The sequence below is a fragment of the Poeciliopsis prolifica genome, unplaced genomic scaffold (genome assembly GCF_027474105.1).
Source record: "Poeciliopsis prolifica strain line A6 unplaced genomic scaffold, Auburn_PproV2 SCAFFOLD014, whole genome shotgun sequence".
In the NCBI taxonomy this organism is placed as follows: Eukaryota; Metazoa; Chordata; class Actinopteri; order Cyprinodontiformes; family Poeciliidae; genus Poeciliopsis; species Poeciliopsis prolifica.
The window spans coordinates 1,996,023-2,015,548 of NW_026562389.1; the positions used below are offsets into that span (position 1 = coordinate 1,996,023).

Here is a 19,526-nt window from a genome sequence, read left to right on the forward strand (position 1 = left end):
GTGCAGTGAAATGCTAATGTCTGTGGTAACTGCGCAAGACGGTGCCCTAACCTCAGATCAGTATGGAGGCTTTTATTTTGAAATATTCAGTAAGCTTCACATCAAATGGCCAAGCTATCTATCCCTGCCAGCCCTGTGATGTGATGTCACTCATCCTGTCTGTGACATCACTGGCGACTGTCTCTAAATTTCCAGATTCCAGAGAGAGATTCATTTGCAGCAAGATTACTTCAAGCTTGAAGAACCAGAATAATGGCAGAAAGGGGTTTATTTTCAGCTGAAGTCAGAAGTAGTGCAATGTCAGAAAATGATTTTTTATTGGCAAAAATTGAGATTTTAAGAAATAGTCGAAATGAATATAAGACACAAAACAGGGAACTTCAAACAAATATAGATCTTTTGAGAGCAAAAATTGAACGCTTCTCCAAATCCCAAAATAATAATGCCAGGAGCTGGCAAATTGAGAATGAGCTCCTGGAATCAGAGAACAAGCACTATAAAAATGTGATCAAAAAACTAAATTCTGATTTGGAGAAATCTAACATTAGAATAGAGAAATTAAAGGGTGACTACGAAGCGATTCTCAGGTCATATGTGGTTCTAGAAAGAACACATAAAACAACAGTAGAAAACGCTGAGGCAGCATTCGCAGAAAAGTGCAGGGAATTGGACTCTATTCAAGTGAAAAATGAGGCACTCACAAAAGAAATTTGTGATTTAAAAAATAAACTGAAAATGATTAATTCAAGGGCAAATACAGAGGCTGTCCTGCCAAGAGAGGAAACCGCTGATGAGGGAAGTCCCACAGAAGAGCAGCCAACAATCCTCCAAAGAATCGGGCAAACTTTTGTAAATATGTACAATTCAGGCACATTAAGATACTGGGTACCATCGTGGATATTTTAATTTTTGACTGATCTTTGAGGGAGTTATTTTGGGGTCAGTGGGACCAGGAGCCTTGGAGGACACTGGCAGCAGAGGGAGACATTTTGGGGGTCGCTGGCACTAGGAACCTCTGAGGATGCTGGCGGCAGCAGAAGAAGACAGTTTGGGGGTCGCTGGTTCAGGAGCCTTAGGGGATAGTGGCAGCAGAGGGAGATCTTTGGGGGGTCGCTGGCTCAGAAGTCTTGGGGGATGTATTTAAAGTATTTAAAGTATTTCAAGTTAATGAATGTTACTGACACAATCGCTCACACACTGTTATATATAGGAATAATAATAATAATAATAATAATAATAATAATAATAATAATAATAATAATAATAACAATAATAATAATAATAAAACTATGGATAAAGTTTTGGGGCACAATTACATTTGATACAGCTGATTCTGATAAAACGTATTTATTGATGAACACACATACACCTTAACAGTGGTGTATTCATGAACATAACACAATTCCATTATTCAGTGTGTATTTGCTCTTTCAAAATATAAATAAAAAACATAACATCATCAAAATTTTTAGGCATTCTATTGTAAAGACAAACTTTAATGATAGTTGTCAAACTTTAGCTACATAAACTTTAGCTACATAAACTTTAGCGTCGCTGCCCACAACTTCGTGTCAAGAAGTATTGTCACCCGCTTCTTGACACAAAGTGTAAGATTACACTGTAATCTTATATTACAGTGTAATATTACAGTCAACTCACATGCATGTCAACATGCTTGTGAGATGACTGTAATATTACAGTGTAATTGACTACTTTGTGTCAAGAAGCGGGGGACAACGCTTCTTGACACGAAGTCGTGGGCAGCAACGCTAAAGTTTATTTAGCTATAGTTTGACAACTATCATCAAAGTTTGTCTTTACAATAAATAATGTATGGTGTAATATGTAATATTACATTTTGTAATATTACATATATTTAATGTTACAGTGTAAAATTACACTGCAATTAAAACTAGAAAATTCCTGAAGAAATTTAACTGGGGCCTGCCAAAGTGTGCCCGTCGGTTTGGACCCAGCGTTCTGATGCTAAAAATTAGCATAAATGCTAAAGAAAGCTGCAATGTAATAAATAGCATGTGGAGACTCACAAGCACGTAGACTAACATGGACTTGCACCATTCAGCTTGTTAAAAGTAGTGTATAAGCCAAAATTAGCCAAACTGCTAATATTAGCGTGAATACAGTTAGTAGCATGTGGGGCATCACTAGCATGCCTGTAATTGACTTACTCCATTCAATATACTAAAAATTGCTAACAAGCAGACAATATAGCTAAAAGCTTATTCAAGGTAAAAGGCTAATGCTCCTCTCGGGTTAGGCAGAGCGGGTTAGGCAGAGCCCTAACCCGAGAGAGAAAGGGTTAGGACTTCGGCTAGCTAATCCCTTCAAAACGTGTTTAGTGTGAATGCACCATTAGAATGTCCAGCTTCAATGGTAACAATAACATCAGCAGTGATGAAATCACTTTTTGATGCATCAAATGAACAGTGTAGACAAAGTATGTCATTAATATATATGTGTGCATGTACTCCATCTTAAGTCCAGAGCATATTAGAAGTCCAGAGAATATTAGAATACATATCAGCCACAACTGGCTGATATGTATATAAGATATAACAAACAGCACTATTCAGAGATGCAATGAGTTTATAGCAGTTGTTCCTCCATGTTTGTAATTCTGACATTCTGCCATCACTGCAGTTCTAAAGAGGAGCTCAGAGGGAGACAAAATTCTGTGACCCGTTGGTCTATTTTGAGTGTAACTGACATTGTTTTGTGTCAGTTAGTCTTTTGTTTTGACTTGAATTTGGCTCGTTTTTTGTTAATTATGTCGCCACGGTTACTCGAAATGCCAACAAAAGTAATAGCTCCCCTCACCTGATCGAGCCACACGTTTTAATATAGATATTGTGAGGGGGACGCAGTGGTAAGGGTCGCATTAACCCTAACGGTAGTAGGAAGCGGCAGTTATTTTGAGGCGAAGAATAGGTACCTGCCATGCATTTCTATGCCAGGCCCCAATAACAAAGAGGCATTCTATTAGGTGAAGAACAATAGGTGCCGGCCATGCAATGCATCGAGGCAGTGAGTGCTCTCCTTATGCATTGCTATGGGCAAGCCCCAAAAAGTGGCATAATCTAGAAGACAGACAATCAAAAATCACTGGAAAATACAGAGTACAATAAGAGGATCAGTAGTAGTTAAATCTACAAAATGACAATCAAAATTAAATGATCAAATCAGAATCTGAATGCAAAGCAAACAGGCCAGGATGAAGACATATATAAATATCAGTTCCAACCTTGGAAAATTTTGACAAAATAAAGTGACCTGTAGGGGTTCCTGCAGAATGAAAATGTCACATTTAGCATTTTCTTCATGAACAGATGTTAGAGTTTATTCCTGTAGATCATGTTATACTATGAAACTTCTGATTAGCTATTCTGTTTTAAATTAGTTTTTGAAAAACATGGGAGGGCATTTTTCAATAAAATAACTTCATCTTTCACATTTTTTAATATACCTATTTATGCTTGAGGTTTTAGAGTACTTGATGTGTTGGGGGTCTGTAGGTTTCTAACTAATTGAACTACAACAACAATTTCTAGCTATATTTCAAAAGCAATAGTTATGTTTATCAGCTTACCTTTGCCAAATCCATCCATCCATTTTCTTACACCCTTGTCCCAAATGAGGTCAGGAGGTGCTGGTGCCTATCTCCAGCTCCTTTGCAAAATTATAATTGCAAATATTTTGGCACAATATAATAGAACATTTCACTGTGTTTATTAGAAATTTTATGTGACACTTCCACTTGGAAGAGCTGCTGAATCCTTGTTCTATTCTCATCTAAATCTTCTTTTAATGCTTATTATACTTATCATCACCCTCATTTAACAGTTATATGTGTGTATTTTTTGAATTTTAGACAGGGATGTTCAACAAGTGCAATAAGTTCACAAGAGTGGACTTTTTTTTAGTTTGTAGAGCTCCCCCTTCTGGCTGAACTGTGTAGGACAGTTTTTATGCCCTGGCTCTCCGGAGGACAGGTGTTCAGGTTGTTCCTCTAGAACTGGTTGCTAAACATCATGTAGCTATCTCTGATGGATGGAGAAAGTTTGGAGGCCAGACTGTCATACTTTTGAGCTTTGATTTAATGCATCCGCAGCAGAGGAAGGTCAGTGGTTTGTCATGATATAAACTTTATGAAAAGTTTTCAGTAGTGTGAGTCTGGATTTTGAATGTGCTGAAGTGTCTTTTAATCTTTCCCTCAGAACTAGCTCTGCCTTCTCACTTCTTGTGTCTTCCTATGTACTTCTTTACATAGGAAGTACAGCAGAGATATCTTCCCTGTCTCTGTTGAAGTATTTCCACATTAAGGTGGAAATTTTTGCGGTGTTACATTTCCACCACACATAGCTGAGCTAGTTTTTCATCTCCATTGTGACCCTCAAACCTGAGGTGCTTGTTAAATGGTCTTTTATAAGCTTAGTCACATAAAAGTCAACTTTTAAAATTTTCGAATGACAAAAATATTTCTCAAAGCTACAACAAGCCGCAACACTTTCAACGTGTTTTATTAAAGAATGTTACATTTATAACTTTTTTTGATACCAAAGTTCCACCTCATCTGCCCATTGTTGCTTCCACCTCTGTTTTACTGATTGCCACACCTTAAAATCATCTCATTAAATGTCATATAGGAAAAATAAAGACTGTTCTCCTTTGAGTTAGTGTCATTTAGTTTCAGTTTGAAGCAGTGAGAGCAGGCGTGGAGGATTTAAGCTCAGGGTCACTCTGACCATCTCCATCTCCGTTTCCCATCCCCTCCACTATCTTTGATGAGGGAGGATTGTACATCATGGCTGTCTAAACATGCTGCCGGCCTATGATTTTGGCTTTTCTCACAGCACAAAAGGCCATGTGAACCTGACCGTGCAGGCAAATGACCGGACTTCTTTGTGGTTTTATCATTGTACGTCATTTGCAACAGTCTTTTGCAGTAGGTCTTCTTGGTGTCTGTTACCATTCTGAACCAAACTCCAGCTTCGTATAACGTTCACTTTCTTTCACTATGCGTTTTGTTCAAGGTGAGTACATTTAGGGCAGCGGTAAGGTACCAGACTCATAAACTAAAAAAATGTTTTTTATGATTTATAACAGGATGTAAAAAATAATGTGAAATAATGTTAAAATATTTAGGACACAATGTGAAAGAGTTTGTATTTTTCAACACATTTGGACATATAGATTTGTCAAAGATTAAATAAAAATAAAAAACTGAAAGAAAAGACTCATTTTCTTTCTGTAAAATGCAAAACAACAAATACAGTTTCTGGCTGAGAAGAAATTTGGACATCCACGCATTTGGCGTAAAATTACGCCAACTATATCACATCATTGCACATGATTAGAACATTGTTGCTTTGCATTTTGATTTCCATGTTTAAACTGCAGACGTGTAGGTGAGCGTGAACACCATGGTTAGCGCCAAAGAGCTGTCTGAGAAGGAACACAATGGCAGCTTCTGAATCTTGTTCAGTATCTAAAGACATCTCACAAGAACTAAAATCAGTGAGTTCCACTCTACAGAAAACGATGTATTAGTGAAACATTCAGAACAACTGCATACATGCTCAGGTCTGGCAGTACAAGAGAATTCACCCTAAAATCAAACCAGATGCTTAAAGAAGTCAGTCTCATAAAAACGTCCACTTCACACATGTTCACTGGACATACAGCAAGCTCTGGTTTATGAGGCCAGGGCCCTTAAATGCCACCCTCAAAACGCTAAGCGACCTCATAGGTACATGAGGACACTGGTGTCCTCTGACACTTAAGGTGTTAAGCAAATTAAGTAAATCCGCCAAGGGCTGGCTGAGTGTTAAGACACTGGACCGAGTTAGAGCTTAATCTTAATCTGACTGAGACGCTGCAGGTTGACTTGAAAGAAATATTAGGTCATTAGGCTACTGTCACAAATGTAATGCGCTGCCATCCTGTTCCCTCAAAATGAAGCAGTGGAGAGTGATGATGAGTTATACAAAGCTGCATTTTATTTTTAATAGTTAGTGATACATTTATCTGACATCTATTTGAATAACACTATAGCAGATACAACATAGATTGATAAATCAGGACATAAAACACAAAGAAACAGAAATTATGACAAGAACTAGTTTCAAACAGTTTGTACAATAAAACTGTATAGCTGCGCATTAGTGTGTTAAGCTTCATTTATTCAGGGCTTGTTTTTACACATTTGGAAATAACAGAAAATCATAGGTCTTTATTATTTTATCCATAAATATGCATATTTAAAAACACAAAAATCATAATAATCAACTCCTTCTGTTGTTCACAGCATCCATCGGTTCCATTGTTAAAAGTGGATTCAACAATTTCACGTATTCCTATTTTTTCATACCATTCTAAGATTCCATTTTTGACTCAGAAACTGATTCCCTCTGACCTGTTTTCTTTTTAACGTAGTCCTGTAAGCCTTGCAGCACAAACTCAGCATAGAAAAGCTTAAGAGGAATAGACTGCAGCAACCAGGCCTAAATGAACAACACAAAGACATCCATAAGGATATATCCTCATACCATATAGTGCCTTGCACAAACTCTTCAACTTTTTCAGCTATTTCTCATGTTTCAACCACAAAATTCAATGCATTTTCTTGTGATTTTATCTGAAAGAAATATACTATTTACTGTTTAACAGTGAAGAGGATATTTTTCTGCCGGCGAGCTTTGCACATAAATAGACTGAACTTTTAGTCCATTCTTCTTTGCAAAATGTCAATAGCTGGGTCAGAATGCATGGAGAAACTTTGTGAATCTTCAAGTCTTACCAGAGACCCAAGGCTTACCAGAGACCCAAGGCATGTAGTTGCACCAAATCATGTTTTGGAAATGTCAATATGAAGGGGGTTGATAATAACTTCACGACACTTTGAGATGTTTACATGAAAAGCATTTAAAAAAACAAATATCATTATTTTTCCACTTTGCAAATATATATATATTTTTGCCTAACAAATAAACATGAGAAAATGTGGAAAGTTCAAGATGTTTGAATACTTCTGCAAGGCACTATTAATTGGTATCATGAGATACTTTTGTAAATTGCTTTACCAGGAGTGTGTGGCAGATAGTGCCGTTGATTTTGTCTCCAGCTCTGACGTACTGCAGGGATTTTTGTACAAAGTCTTCTGGCAGCAGAGTCACAATGTTTGTCTTTTGGAAACCCGCCATCCGAGTGGAGACCCCGAAAGGAGCCACAGCCTGAGAAAATATTCAAAATGTGCTGTAAGTAACTTGTTTATAGAGCTGCTTACTGCAAATGCCTATGAACCTGCAACCGTTTGCTGCAGGCTCATAGCAAACAGTTTCAGCCTATTTGTGGTCCAAAGTTTTTCAGAGAAAGTATGGAAAAATATTATGGTACCTGTATGATGATCCCTCTATCTTTGTACTCTGCTTGGAGACCTTGAGAAAATCTTTCCACAAAGACCTGGACAACCCGACATTCATGCAAAGATTAGAAATGATCCAATCATATGGCTTGCAAAATATCTTTGATGGATCATTTTACCTTTGATGCAGCATAAAGGGTATAGAGTGGAAAGGGAAAAGAAGCAATTCCTGAAGCAACATTGATGATCACCCCTTTATTCCTGCAGAGCCACAGAAAGAAAGATTCAAAAATCAACAACATATTTGTGAAAAACTGAACTCTGTTGAACAGCATATTATAATATAACTCTGTTAAAAATTACATCTAATGAAGAAAACATGGGACCTGTTCTCCATGCCTGGGAGGATTATTTTGCACATCTGAAGATAAATGAAAACAAGTTCAGATTCAAGAGAAATAAGAGTATTCAACAAGTGTCTAAAGACTGAGAAAACTGTCAGTCAAATAAAAGTTAAATATTTTGCTCTTTTGTATTTTAAAGTCTGTTCAAATCATGATAAAACAGAAGCTGTCTTACCTGGCACAACGTTTTCACATTGCAGTTTATCACCTTTGTTATTGTCTGAAAATACACATTAAAACAGGTCTCAGTTAATCGTTCCGAACTTTCAGCTTAACTTCAGAACAGGTCATACTGAAACAAGCTGTTTTACATTTTATTTTAAAGGAAATTTGACATTTTGTTTATATTTATTTAGACCCCTGAGATGAAGCCTCTCTGAAAGTGTTCACCGTTTTGTTTGCCTTGTGCATAAAACTAGAGGATTAATCATTTAAATAATTGGGAGTTTCACTTTTTGAATTGAATTAGTGGAAAAATTGTTTTAAATTATATTCTGGTTTCTTGAGATGGTCCTGCTATGCATTTAAATAGAAATATAGCAGCTCATCTGCTCAGTTTTAGATGTTTCAATTTTCTATTGGGACAAGTAGATTTACTCAAAACTAACATCTTTAAAAATAATATGTTTATATCTGTACATGTGCATATTAATGCACATTAATATGCACATTAATATGCACAACTAACTTAACTTGGGTCAAGTTAGTTACTAAAAATTCACATGGGCTTTCATGTACGAAAGCCCATTGAAGTATCACTGACCTTGTCCAGTTCCTCAGAATCAAGAAACTTACAGGGGATAAAGGTGGGGAGCACCCCAATGTTGTTAACTAGGTACGGGGAGACAAAAGATGTTGTTTTGGAGAAAAAATCATCCTTCATAATTATGTTTTGAATATGAAATAGAGGAAAAAGTAGGAATGTCTGACCTAAAACGCCAATGTTAAGGTCTTTTAACTCTTCCTCTATTTCACCGAAGACATTCTCATCACTGAAGTCTGCCACAATCACCTTCACCCTCCGTCCTGTGGTTTCACCTGAGACCAAAAACTGACATTACTCTGAACAACAACAATCTATAAAAATGATTGTTCATACATTTGTGGATGTTTGGCAACTACAAACAAGTGTTTTACCTATTTCCTCTGCCACCTTTTCCAGCATTGCTTTCGTTCGACTCATGATGACAACATTCATTCCTCGGTCAGCAAGCTGAGAAGCAGTGTGTGATGATTAATCAGGAGCAAAATGTTCACGTGCAAATATTAGAGTTCAAATAATAGGTAAGTACATTTAGGTTGCAAATTTAAATGCAAAAAAAAGTTTACCACATTGTTTAAACAGTTACTTACAGCAAATGCATAAGCTCTTCCTATGCCTTCTGATGCACCAGTCACCACTAAAAGAGAGGAAGCAAAGAGTAAGATATTCAAGTTCAGTCAACTGCTTGACTGAATTTGAATCAAACAGTTGATTGATTCAAGTTGCAAACAAGTTGCAACTAGTTTGAAGATTGTTTGAGGAAATTCTGAGTTTATCCAAACACTGGTTTGCACACCAGTGTAGTCTGTGGGGAGTGACACAGACCTGTGTTTGAGGTCTGTGTCCTTCTGGAGGTCCTTCTGGAAGTCCTTCTGGAGGTCCTTCTGGAGGTCCTTCCAGCACTGTCAGAAGGACCTTGGATCCCCGTTTTAGAAAGCAGGATTACTGAAAGTCCTCAGTAAATATATACTGGTTTCAGAAAGCCAGACAGCTGTTACCCTGAGTCAGCCTTTTACCGCAACTTACTTCGTGAACCATCTCTGCTCGGCAGCAGGATTGTTTGAGTAAATCCTGAGTTAATTCTATCATGTTGCTGGCTTAAGGAAAGTGTCAGAAATGGTGTTTCATTTCCTGTGGGAGCCCATAAATGTTCGTGGTGGATGTGGATCAATTAGGCTAATCATGTCTATGAAGTTCTCCTCAGCAGAGTAGAGAGTGTCTCCACCTGACATGGACACATTGGGGCATGTGCTCTCCATTAAAGATCTTTTTCCTTATGTTATTGGTATCAAGCACAAATTGTTGAGTTTTAAGAAAATTTTATTGAATAATGTAGCTTTTTAAACACCGTTGGACTGTAGATAGTTGTGAATTGAAACTACAAACACTGTTGGTATTGCAGCATCAACAGTATTGCCTTTTTTCTTGAATATGTTGTGATATTACCCTTTTGGCAACATTGAAATATGGTAAGCAACGATGCTCATTATGAGGTTCTTAAGGTGAGATTCTCCTCTTCTGAAAACCCTGAGTATCAGAGAGCTGGGTAGGTTTATTCAGAGTCGCTGCCTTCTCAGAGCTTGTTAACCCTCCTTTCTGAAACAGGGCCCAGGACTGTGTTAATGTTTGTTTACACTTCAGTCCATTTTGTTCTTACTCACTGTGCTAAAACAGCATGTTCCTCAGCTGATAAAATGTTTGTTGAGAACAAACAGAAACTGTGTTTGTTTCCAAGGCTCACAACATCACAACACTTCCCTTTGGTTCTGACAAATGTATAAAATTGTGTATATATATATATATATATATATATATATATATATATATATATATATATATATATATATATCTATATTTATATATATATATATATATATATATATATATATATATATATAGTTTGGTTAGTTGCTATTTCATGATCTGCTTTCAATGCATTTGAATGAATTCAAATGGTTTTACAACTTTTTCCAGATTGATGAGCAGCAAAAGTTGCTTTTGCTGGTGTCTCTCCTCTTTGTGTAGCCTTGTTATATAACCTGTCTTATTGAAATGATTTTAGCTACAGCGACTGGAAATCAATGTTTTTCTGCATCACTCCATTAATCTTTCACATCATCTTTGAAAATCATTTCTAAATGTTTTCTATAATGTTGCATCAGTTCTTTGAGGTGTGCTGTCATTCATTTCTGCAATGGCATTGTAAGCTGGAGGGGAACTGGACTTTAACTGGGTCATTGGTTTGTCTTTATTGTTTTTTTTCCTGGCTCCGTTCACTTTGCCCAGTTTTACAGATAATGAAAAGATAATGAAAGTGCATTTTGTTCTCCATGAATCAAGATGAGTGTGTTGTTTTGTTGCTCAGTGTAGTGGAAAGACAAGAGAGTTAATTATTGCTGTTTAATTTTTCTGCTTTGATTATGGGTTGGCAGCAATGGACCGTTGGAAAGAAAAGTATAAGCTGTTTGTCTTACGGTAAAAATGTGAGCTTAAGGTTTTATTTCTTAAATTAAAATAGCTGAGAAGGCCTCGCTTTGATTTTGACTTTGCTTTGAAATCCTTGTGATTGCTTTCTGAAACTGCTCACATGAAAAAAGAGACTGTTTTGAATCAACATGGGCTTGATACAACTGTCTCCCTTTGCAATCTTGCATCACCTACTTTTCTCTGAACGTGATTGAAATGCTGGTTGACAGAGAGCAAAGGTTAAGTTTTTCTTTCCAGATTATTTTCTCTAAAGCATGTCACTGTCAGATTTTGAGCCTTAAAGTGAGATGTTGCATTCAATGAATCCCTGTTTTTCCAACAACTGCAGATGAACAGACCAATAAGGAGTAAACACATGCCAGAAGAATCACTTTATACATGACTAAATCCCTATTAAATACTTTCCAGTTGCACTGAACACCCAGATGTTAGATGGTTTCACCGGGGGAGCTGATGTGTACAATATGCCACAGAAAAACAAAACAACTGCTGGAACATGACAACAAACAGATGCTGAGAAAATACAAAGACAGAAAGGAAGAAGGCACCTTCAATGCAAAACCGACTGACTAAGAAATGAGATAAATCATTAAACATTCAATGATATAACTCAAAATAAACTGTATGTATCAATCTAGCAGCTCTTCAAATTCACTTGGTACCCATGAAGTAACACTCAGTTACAGAAAGGTTCGTGACTGCTTAATTACACTTTATTACTGGGACTGTTTAATGGAAAATTAGGGTAATCAGTTTCAGGGGTTTGAACTTTAGTTGCAAAAGAGCTTCTTTCTCAGAAAATGGGCTGCAAAGGTTATATTTTCAAAATGAAATAAAAAGAAAGACAGCAAACAGAGAAAAAAATCTGTAGTTTACATTCCTGATTGTTGTTCACAAAAAAACAACTACTTTAAAACTTCTTTCAAAAGCTGTGAATGGTAAATGCCTCTATAGCTCTCTACATCTGACAAGATATTATTAAAGTGCGTGGATCTAAAACTCCAGGAAGCTGAAAAACAATTAAAAAATGTTTGGCCTGAGGTCAATGTTTTTTTCATTGTCTACTGTGCGGTAATGATTTCAGAATGCTGTCGCCATGAGGAATTTTCCCACAGTTCTCACTTGCTGATTCATAATGGATGAAAACGATCTCAACAGGTTCGCAGCAGGAGAACGCACCCCAATTTACAGTGCATTTCAAAAGTATTTATACCTCTTTGAGTTTTTTCACATTTTATCACAACTATTATGAAGGTCTACAACAATTCCTAAACATGCAATGTGATTTAAGACCTTTCAATACAAAATTGCTTCAATTTCTGCATAGCAAAGCAGTTTATTTTAGCATTTAAACCTACAATGTATTGGAAAATATATTGAATCTCCGTTGAACCTTTTCATTTTGTTTTATCACAACAAATATTATTGTATTTTACTGATATTTTTATGATAGAATAGCACAAAGTAGTGTATAAGTGAAGTTAATGAATATGATAGTTTCTTATTTTTTCTTTCTTTTTCTTTTTTTTTTTTTTTTTTTTTTTTTTTTTACAAATTACAGCATTGTGTACAAATGTACCTTGATCCTGTACGGAAAAACTTGTCAGAGTTTTTTTTTTTCCGTCATTCCTATGGTAAAACCTGCTGGGTTCAGCATCTTGTTGTGTCAATACCTTTATTCAGTAGGAGAATTAAATATTGTGAAATTCTGGGCTTAATCTGAGCCCTATCAATCTAAATATCGACTTGAGACTGGGTGAAAGTTTACCAATAACCCCATAAAAGGGGCAGAGTAACAAGCAAAGGAAAGGTTTTATATCAAAGCATGTCCATGTTTTAGAATTGTCCCATTAAAAGGCTAAACCTAAATGAAATTGAGAATTCAAGAGATCTGAATAGATTTGCAAGGCAAAGACATATGGAAAGCAAATGTAATCAGACCCCTGAATACAAGGAGATAATATGCATGTGATCACTTGCATATGACCAGTTCTGACTATTTTATTCTAAGACAAACCACTGAAAATCCTCCAAATACAATAGTCGCTGTCAAGTCATAGAACAAGAGGAAACATGTTGCACTTTAGCAGCAAAAAGTCTACATCACTTCTGCTCTCCTATTCATTGTACACAACAAAAAAAGCTGGAATGTTCTGCTGTCAATGAATTTTGATGTGAGAAAAAAAGGAGGGAAAACATAACAAGTTTCACTCGTCCTACAGGTTTCTGAAGAGCTGGCATAGCTTCTTTGTAAATTTAGCTTGAGCCAATGAGATCCTGCTGATACATGCAGCATTTTCTCCGTTGTGGAAAATACATAGCAAATCTCAACATGAGTTTGCAAGATATCTTCTTTTGCAAGATATCTTTAAAAATCCAGGTTATTTTCGGGATGGGCATATTCTGATAGAAATGCAAACCTATGCAAATGAGGCTTTAAGTTGTCAAAATAGGACTGAATGCAGAGGTATGTGCAGCCTAGAACATACTGTCCTGGAAGTTTTCTTCTGTGCTGGAATGGAATGAGATTGTTCTTTAGAAAGAAAAATCAGTCCAGCATTCTGTGTCTTTCACAAGACCTCCTCCTGCTCTGTGGGAAGCAGTATAAACTCTTCAGAAGCTGCCAAAGTAAATCACTCAATTTTGTTTAGCTGCTCTGGGATCAGCAGGGGGATTTCAATGGCAACTGAGGTCTAAGGCCTGAAACAGAGCTCTTAGTGCTGTCGTTGTGTTCGAGTAAAATTGACATTCATACCAACTTTTCAGGTTGTCGTCATTGGATCAGTTGGGGAATGCAATAGAGTGTGTCCTATATTCGCTAAATCCCGTATCAACAAACCATGGAGGTGCTTTACAATTTGGGTTCAGAATCTTCTTCTTTTTCCAGTTAGTTTTACTTTTCCTGTTTTTTTTTTTGTCTCAAGAATAAATCGAAACTCAAGAAAAATCACCTGTTAGAAGAGCTAAGCTTGATTTTACTTATTAACCCTCATTGCTTTTTATGCAAATGTGAACAGCCGTTGTCTTGGTATGCATAAGCTCTTCTGAAGCAAAGTCAGGATATGCATTTCAATGTTTGACATTGCACAAGTGCGAGACAGTGGAACACCAAGGGTTCCAAACAAGCCTGAGCTGGATGAGCCTCTTTCTGCAACAATTCTGCACCCGCGTATTCCTGCTCCAGGTGACCTCCAGCACAATCCTCGGTTTGTTGGGCATCATGCACTCGCAAATGCTATGGTGCTCATCTACACGGTATGTGGCTGCATTCATAAATACAAAGTATTGAGTTATTTTTGTCGAAATGCGGTGAAAACTTTCTCACCTGCCCATTCTCCCATAGAAGTGAAGAAGGTCTTTGACAGAGGAAAACACCATTTAGGAAAAAGCATCCTACTGAAGAGCAGAAGCTTCCCTCCATAGTAGACGACAACTGCTGCACCCAGCAAAGTGAATATCAGCTCCAGGAAATCCATGTTTTTCTCGTGCAGGGAATCAAGATTTAAGCCTTCCAGCGTCTCCGTCTTGCGTCAGTGGATTTGTTCAGTCTGGTAATAAAGACTGAAAGAAGGGAAAACTCTGCCAGAAGACACTCCCCCTTTTACAAACTGTTCACACACACGCACAAAAACACGTTGTGGCGCAGTCCATCTGTGCCACAACGTCTATTTATCTATCAATCATTCTAAATATCGACACATTCATCTGATAAGAGGTTTGTTTGCCAGGTAACTCAGAAACATAGACACTTCTCTCAAAGTCAGTCCAGCTGGTTCATAATTGTTTTCTTTGATATGCTATTTTGTTAAATAGCCATCTGTCATCCCTGTTTGCTTCACAGCTGTTTTTTTCTTGAGGACTCATATATGTGAAAACATTTCTCTTGCTTTCCATTGAAATGTGACAGGACTCATTTTCTCTGCTCCATTTACATTCTTGTAAATGTTATAACATTTACAAGAATGATTTTTTATGGGTTGTATTTTTTTTTTTTTTTTTGTCTTTTGTGGCCTTTTGTTTATTTCTTTTTTCTTTTTTTCTTTTTTGGCCAAAATATCTATATTGAACAGTTTTATCAGTTTAAACAAACACAGCACAAACTATCAGTAAGATGAACTATGTTCAAACCAAATACAAACAAATCCAACAAAGGATTGAGAGGACTCTCAAACTCCACATGTCATCTCCATATCAAGGCATCAAATACAACAGTGTATGTAACTTAAGAGAAATACTTATATTTAGAAACTGCAGTGTACGCCTCTTTAAATGACTTCAACTGTCATCAGGCATTTTTAGATTTTTAGCATACATAATGAACGAGTTCTCAAGACACTCAAAGAAGTCATAGTGGCCATTATTAGCTTGTCAGTGATCTGACAAGCTCATTTTCCTTTGTTGACCTTTGTTGACATGGAGCAAATGTCAACAGATTGGGACGTGAGGCTGTGATGGGTGAGTGTAGGACTGAGGCCTACATGGGTTGCACACTATTCCTATGCTATCACCATTCCCAACCAGCATAATGAAACAAAAGAACGTATTAATTACATATTGCAAGAACTATACCTCAGTGTCTGCTTAGAGCTTGTGGGGAAATTATATATGACAATGCTCCGCCTTGCATTTTTTTTATTAAGGTCTACAAACAATTCCTTAACACGTAGTGTGAATGTAAGTGCAATGCATGCAAATTTTCTTTATTTTAACTTTTGAACCTACACCATCTTCCAAAAAGAACATTTTTGTCAAATTATGTACACAAACTTCAAAGTATTTTAGTGTGATTTAATAGGATAGACTAATAAGTGATGCAGAATTTCTACATTTGTTTGAAAAACAAAAATCTGAAAGGTATAGCTCATCAATAAGTTGTTCTAAACATGTAAGTAAGTGAGTCAGTAATTAAAACGTGTATCTAATTTTAATGAAGGAGTCAGACACATACAGATGCACAATTGAAACCAGATATTTAGATACACTGAATAAAAAGACACACACACATTATTTCTTCATTGTCTGAAGTTAAATTAGACTAAACTTAGTTAGAATTAGCAAAATTATTTATATTTGCTGAATGCCAGAAAACTTGGCAAGATCATTTTTTTTAGAAATGTTTTTTTTTGACATTCTGCAAATTCAAGTTTATGCATATTTGGTCACTATCCAGAATAATTATCTTCTAAACTGTATGACATGGATCAAACCTTTAGGGGTTCCTTCCACAAGTTTCTCACAATACACAGTTCTGGTTCAGAACTGTGTATGAGAAGGTTGAGAAGGTAGACAGAAAAATACTGGATAAAAAGGCCCCATATTACTTAAAATTGGGACAGTGACTAATTTTCTGACAGGACAACAAATCTCAATGCACTCTCAGAGCCCTATTAGAAAATAGAAGGCTTAGCAGAGCTTGACAACAACTGATGGGGTTATCCAGGACATGTGGCTGTGGAATGTCATCTCTTGTACCTGGAAATGGAAACGATAGAATGTCATGAAAAGTAATGAAACTGTTATACAGCAGCAATCTTTGATCACAGAAAAATTTCTGGGATCTGGACTACTTAGTTGACTTCCAGGAAAATCTTTGCCTTCCTCGTCACTTATTTCTCCTCACTGACCCCTAAGAAGTTGTTGTCTGCCTACTTAGTCACTTGATTATCCAATTGGGGAGATTTGTCTGTCTGCCTGTGGTCATTTGTCCCAGAGGTGCAATCTGTCAACAGTGGCAACAGTGTTTATGCTTATGCTTTTGTATGACCCTTACTGCTGCATGCTTGGTTTGGCACAATGAGAAGTGTCCCTAAGCAGAAAGCTACTGTAATGGTCATGCTTTTGATCAGTTATGTTCTTTTGTGTCTCTACTTTCCTTTGCTCATTGTTCTTTGTTGCTATGTGTTTTCTGAGCTTCTCCATTAATTTGATAGCCTTCATTAAGTTGATTTGTGATGAAACTTTGTTTTTTCTTTTCAAACTATTTATTTTGTGCCTTATGGCTTCAGTTATTGCCAGAAAGAAGGAGACAATGAAGAAAACATCCAAATGCAGAATACAGGAGACATAGCCAAGGAATTTGATAATCTATTCAACACGAGGTGCAGCCAAACCAGGAATGATATTCTCAAAATCAAGCTAACCCTCCAGTGTATGATCTCAATGTAGTAGTTTAGGATCATTATGTAGCAAAATTAGGTCGCAAACTGACAATGGGCGTACATTCGAAACCAGGATGAAAAATTAGAAGAGAAACAAAAAAGTCAGGCAGCAGCATAACCAACATTTCCAAAACCAAACAGGGACCAGCTTATACAATGTCTTAAAAAGTGCATCATATCAGAAAAATTTTTGAGAGGAATAGAAAAATCCAAACAAGTAACGACTGGCTTTACAGCCACTCGTCCTGTCAAACAGAGAGCCCTCAGATGCTGCTGTTTTCATTCAGATCATTTGTTTTTGATAAGGCACAGCTTTCAGTCTTTGTTATTTCAGTCGCCAGGCTGTCTCGACCTTCTTTCCTGCCCATCAGACACTATGTCAATGTCATGGTGCACTGCAGAAGTTTTGATAATAAACATGAGAGAGATTGGTGTGACAAAACATTCAACATTTTATTTTTACACAACTGATGAAAAGAGAAATTTTACCTAGATAGGAAACATCTACCATATTCAGAAATGATAAGTTTAGTTCATTTTGACTGACATGACAAGCAAATATTAATGCTTATATATTTTATATTACATTAATAGTAGATATTTTTATATTCAATGGGGTATGTTTTGTTACTGTGCTGCCATAAGAAGTGAGTTTCCTCAGTATGGGATTAATTAAGGACTATACCATCATATTCCAAAAATCAGCAAAGTCCAAAATGGTTTGCAATTTGTTGGAAAGAATGAGAAACTATTACTATGATATGCAAAAATAGAAAAATCTTGTGAAGACTGAACTAACAGTTATGAGCCAAAGCAATTGAAATAAAGCTGTATCAGCAATTTGCTGGACTGATTTTTGCTCAAGGGTTATTCTAGTAAAAATAGATTAATTAAAATCTCCACACTTAACAGAAATGCCTAATGGACATTTCTGTTTAAATATATACATATTTTTTGGTGATCCTCTCTAATAATGTTTTTGCCATTGAGTTTTTATTATCTGTAAGCCAAATTCATCAAAATAACAAAAAACAAAACCTTTAAATATTTCACTCTACATTTAATAAATACTTTTCATTTAAGAGTTTCACTAGTCAACTTTCTGTTCTTGTGCTTTTCCATTAGTAAAATGTTCACATTTTCTGGTAATGTGTTGTGATGTGTTGGCTGTGAATGACCCAGAAAGACGTTCCAGCTCCTGAACACAAACAATGCGAGCTAACGGAATTTAGAGAATCTCTAAAAATGACCATTCAATACAGGATATACTTACTTTAATACATACATAACATACTGTTGATAAAAGCTTACACACTGTATTATTGTCAGTGCAGTCAGATACAGTATTAATGAAAATATATTTACATTTCTGAGTTTAAAAATGTATAGGACATGTTAAATTAATTAAAAGATATGAAATAGATTGACTGAGAGATAGATAGATAATAAACTCTATTTATTCCATTGCCATCTCCTGCACAGCACTCTTACATATATATAAAAACACTTTAGAAACTTAGCTGCATTGGCTGACTGGCCAATTGCCTAATTGGTAAACAGACTGTCTCCCCTTCACCCCTAAAGCTACAGTCCCTCTGCTTCTGTTGGCTCCTGTTAGCCCTCCATCCTCCCAGTGAGGAGTTCAAAAGATTAATTGCATGCTGGACAAAGGAGTCCCTCAGTCTTTTAGTCTTGCACTATGAAAAAAGCAGCCTCCCACTGAACCCGCTTTCCTGGCTGCTGATAACAGTCTGCGGAGCGGAGGGTGGCTGGCATTGTCCATAATAGCCAGGAGTTTCTGCAATGTTCTCCACTCTGTCACTGTTGCCAGTCTAGAGTCCAGTTCCCCAGAGTGGGACTCAGTCCAAGAGAGGTGAGCTTCTGCACCAGGGTTTGTGGAATTATGGTGTTGAAGGTTGAGGAGAAATCCAGAAAGAGCAGATCGATGTAAGAGTTTCTGCTCTCTCAGTGGGTGACGGTTGTGTAGATCACCAATGAGATGATATCAGGAGTGGAGCGGTTCCCCCTGTAGGTGTACTGATGGGGAACCACAGAGACATCAATGGAGTCCTTGATGCGGGTCATGACCAGCCTCTCAAAGCGCTTCATGATATTGATGTTAAGACCATAACTCAGTAATCATTCAGTCATTCATAGTATCATGGTGGAGCACTTAGGGACAGGGACAATAGTGGCTATCTTGAAGCAAGTGGGAACAGATGCCAATGACAAGGAGGGTGTTAGCTGCTGTCTGCCAACACCCCAGACAGCAGACGTGCACAGTCCCTCAATACCCAACCTGGGATGTTGTTGGGACCTGCAGCCTTATGGGC

General features: G+C 36.9%; 1 protein-coding gene across 2 annotated transcripts; it reads right to left on the reverse strand.

Annotated features, from left to right (window-relative positions):
• Positions 1-5,982: 5,982 nt before the first annotated feature.
• Positions 5,983-14,576, reverse strand: hsd17b3 (hydroxysteroid (17-beta) dehydrogenase 3). Of its 2 annotated transcripts, XM_055039852.1 has the most exons (11): positions 14,361-14,576; positions 9,139-9,185; positions 8,923-8,998; positions 8,716-8,823; positions 8,549-8,616; positions 7,961-8,005; positions 7,768-7,802; positions 7,561-7,642; positions 7,414-7,479; positions 7,101-7,250; positions 5,983-6,521 (listed from the first exon to the last, which is right to left on the reverse strand). In XM_055039852.1, the coding sequence occupies exons 1-11, from the start codon at positions 14,509-14,511 to the stop codon at positions 6,393-6,395; spliced, it is 957 nt and encodes a 318-aa protein (XP_054895827.1). In that variant the 5' UTR covers positions 14,512-14,576; the 3' UTR covers positions 5,983-6,392. The 2 variants fall into 2 exon arrangements, with proteins under 2 accessions (XP_054895827.1, XP_054895826.1); XM_055039851.1 differs by having other exon boundaries at positions 8,549-8,823.
• Between the last annotated feature and the right edge of the window lie 4,950 nt (positions 14,577-19,526).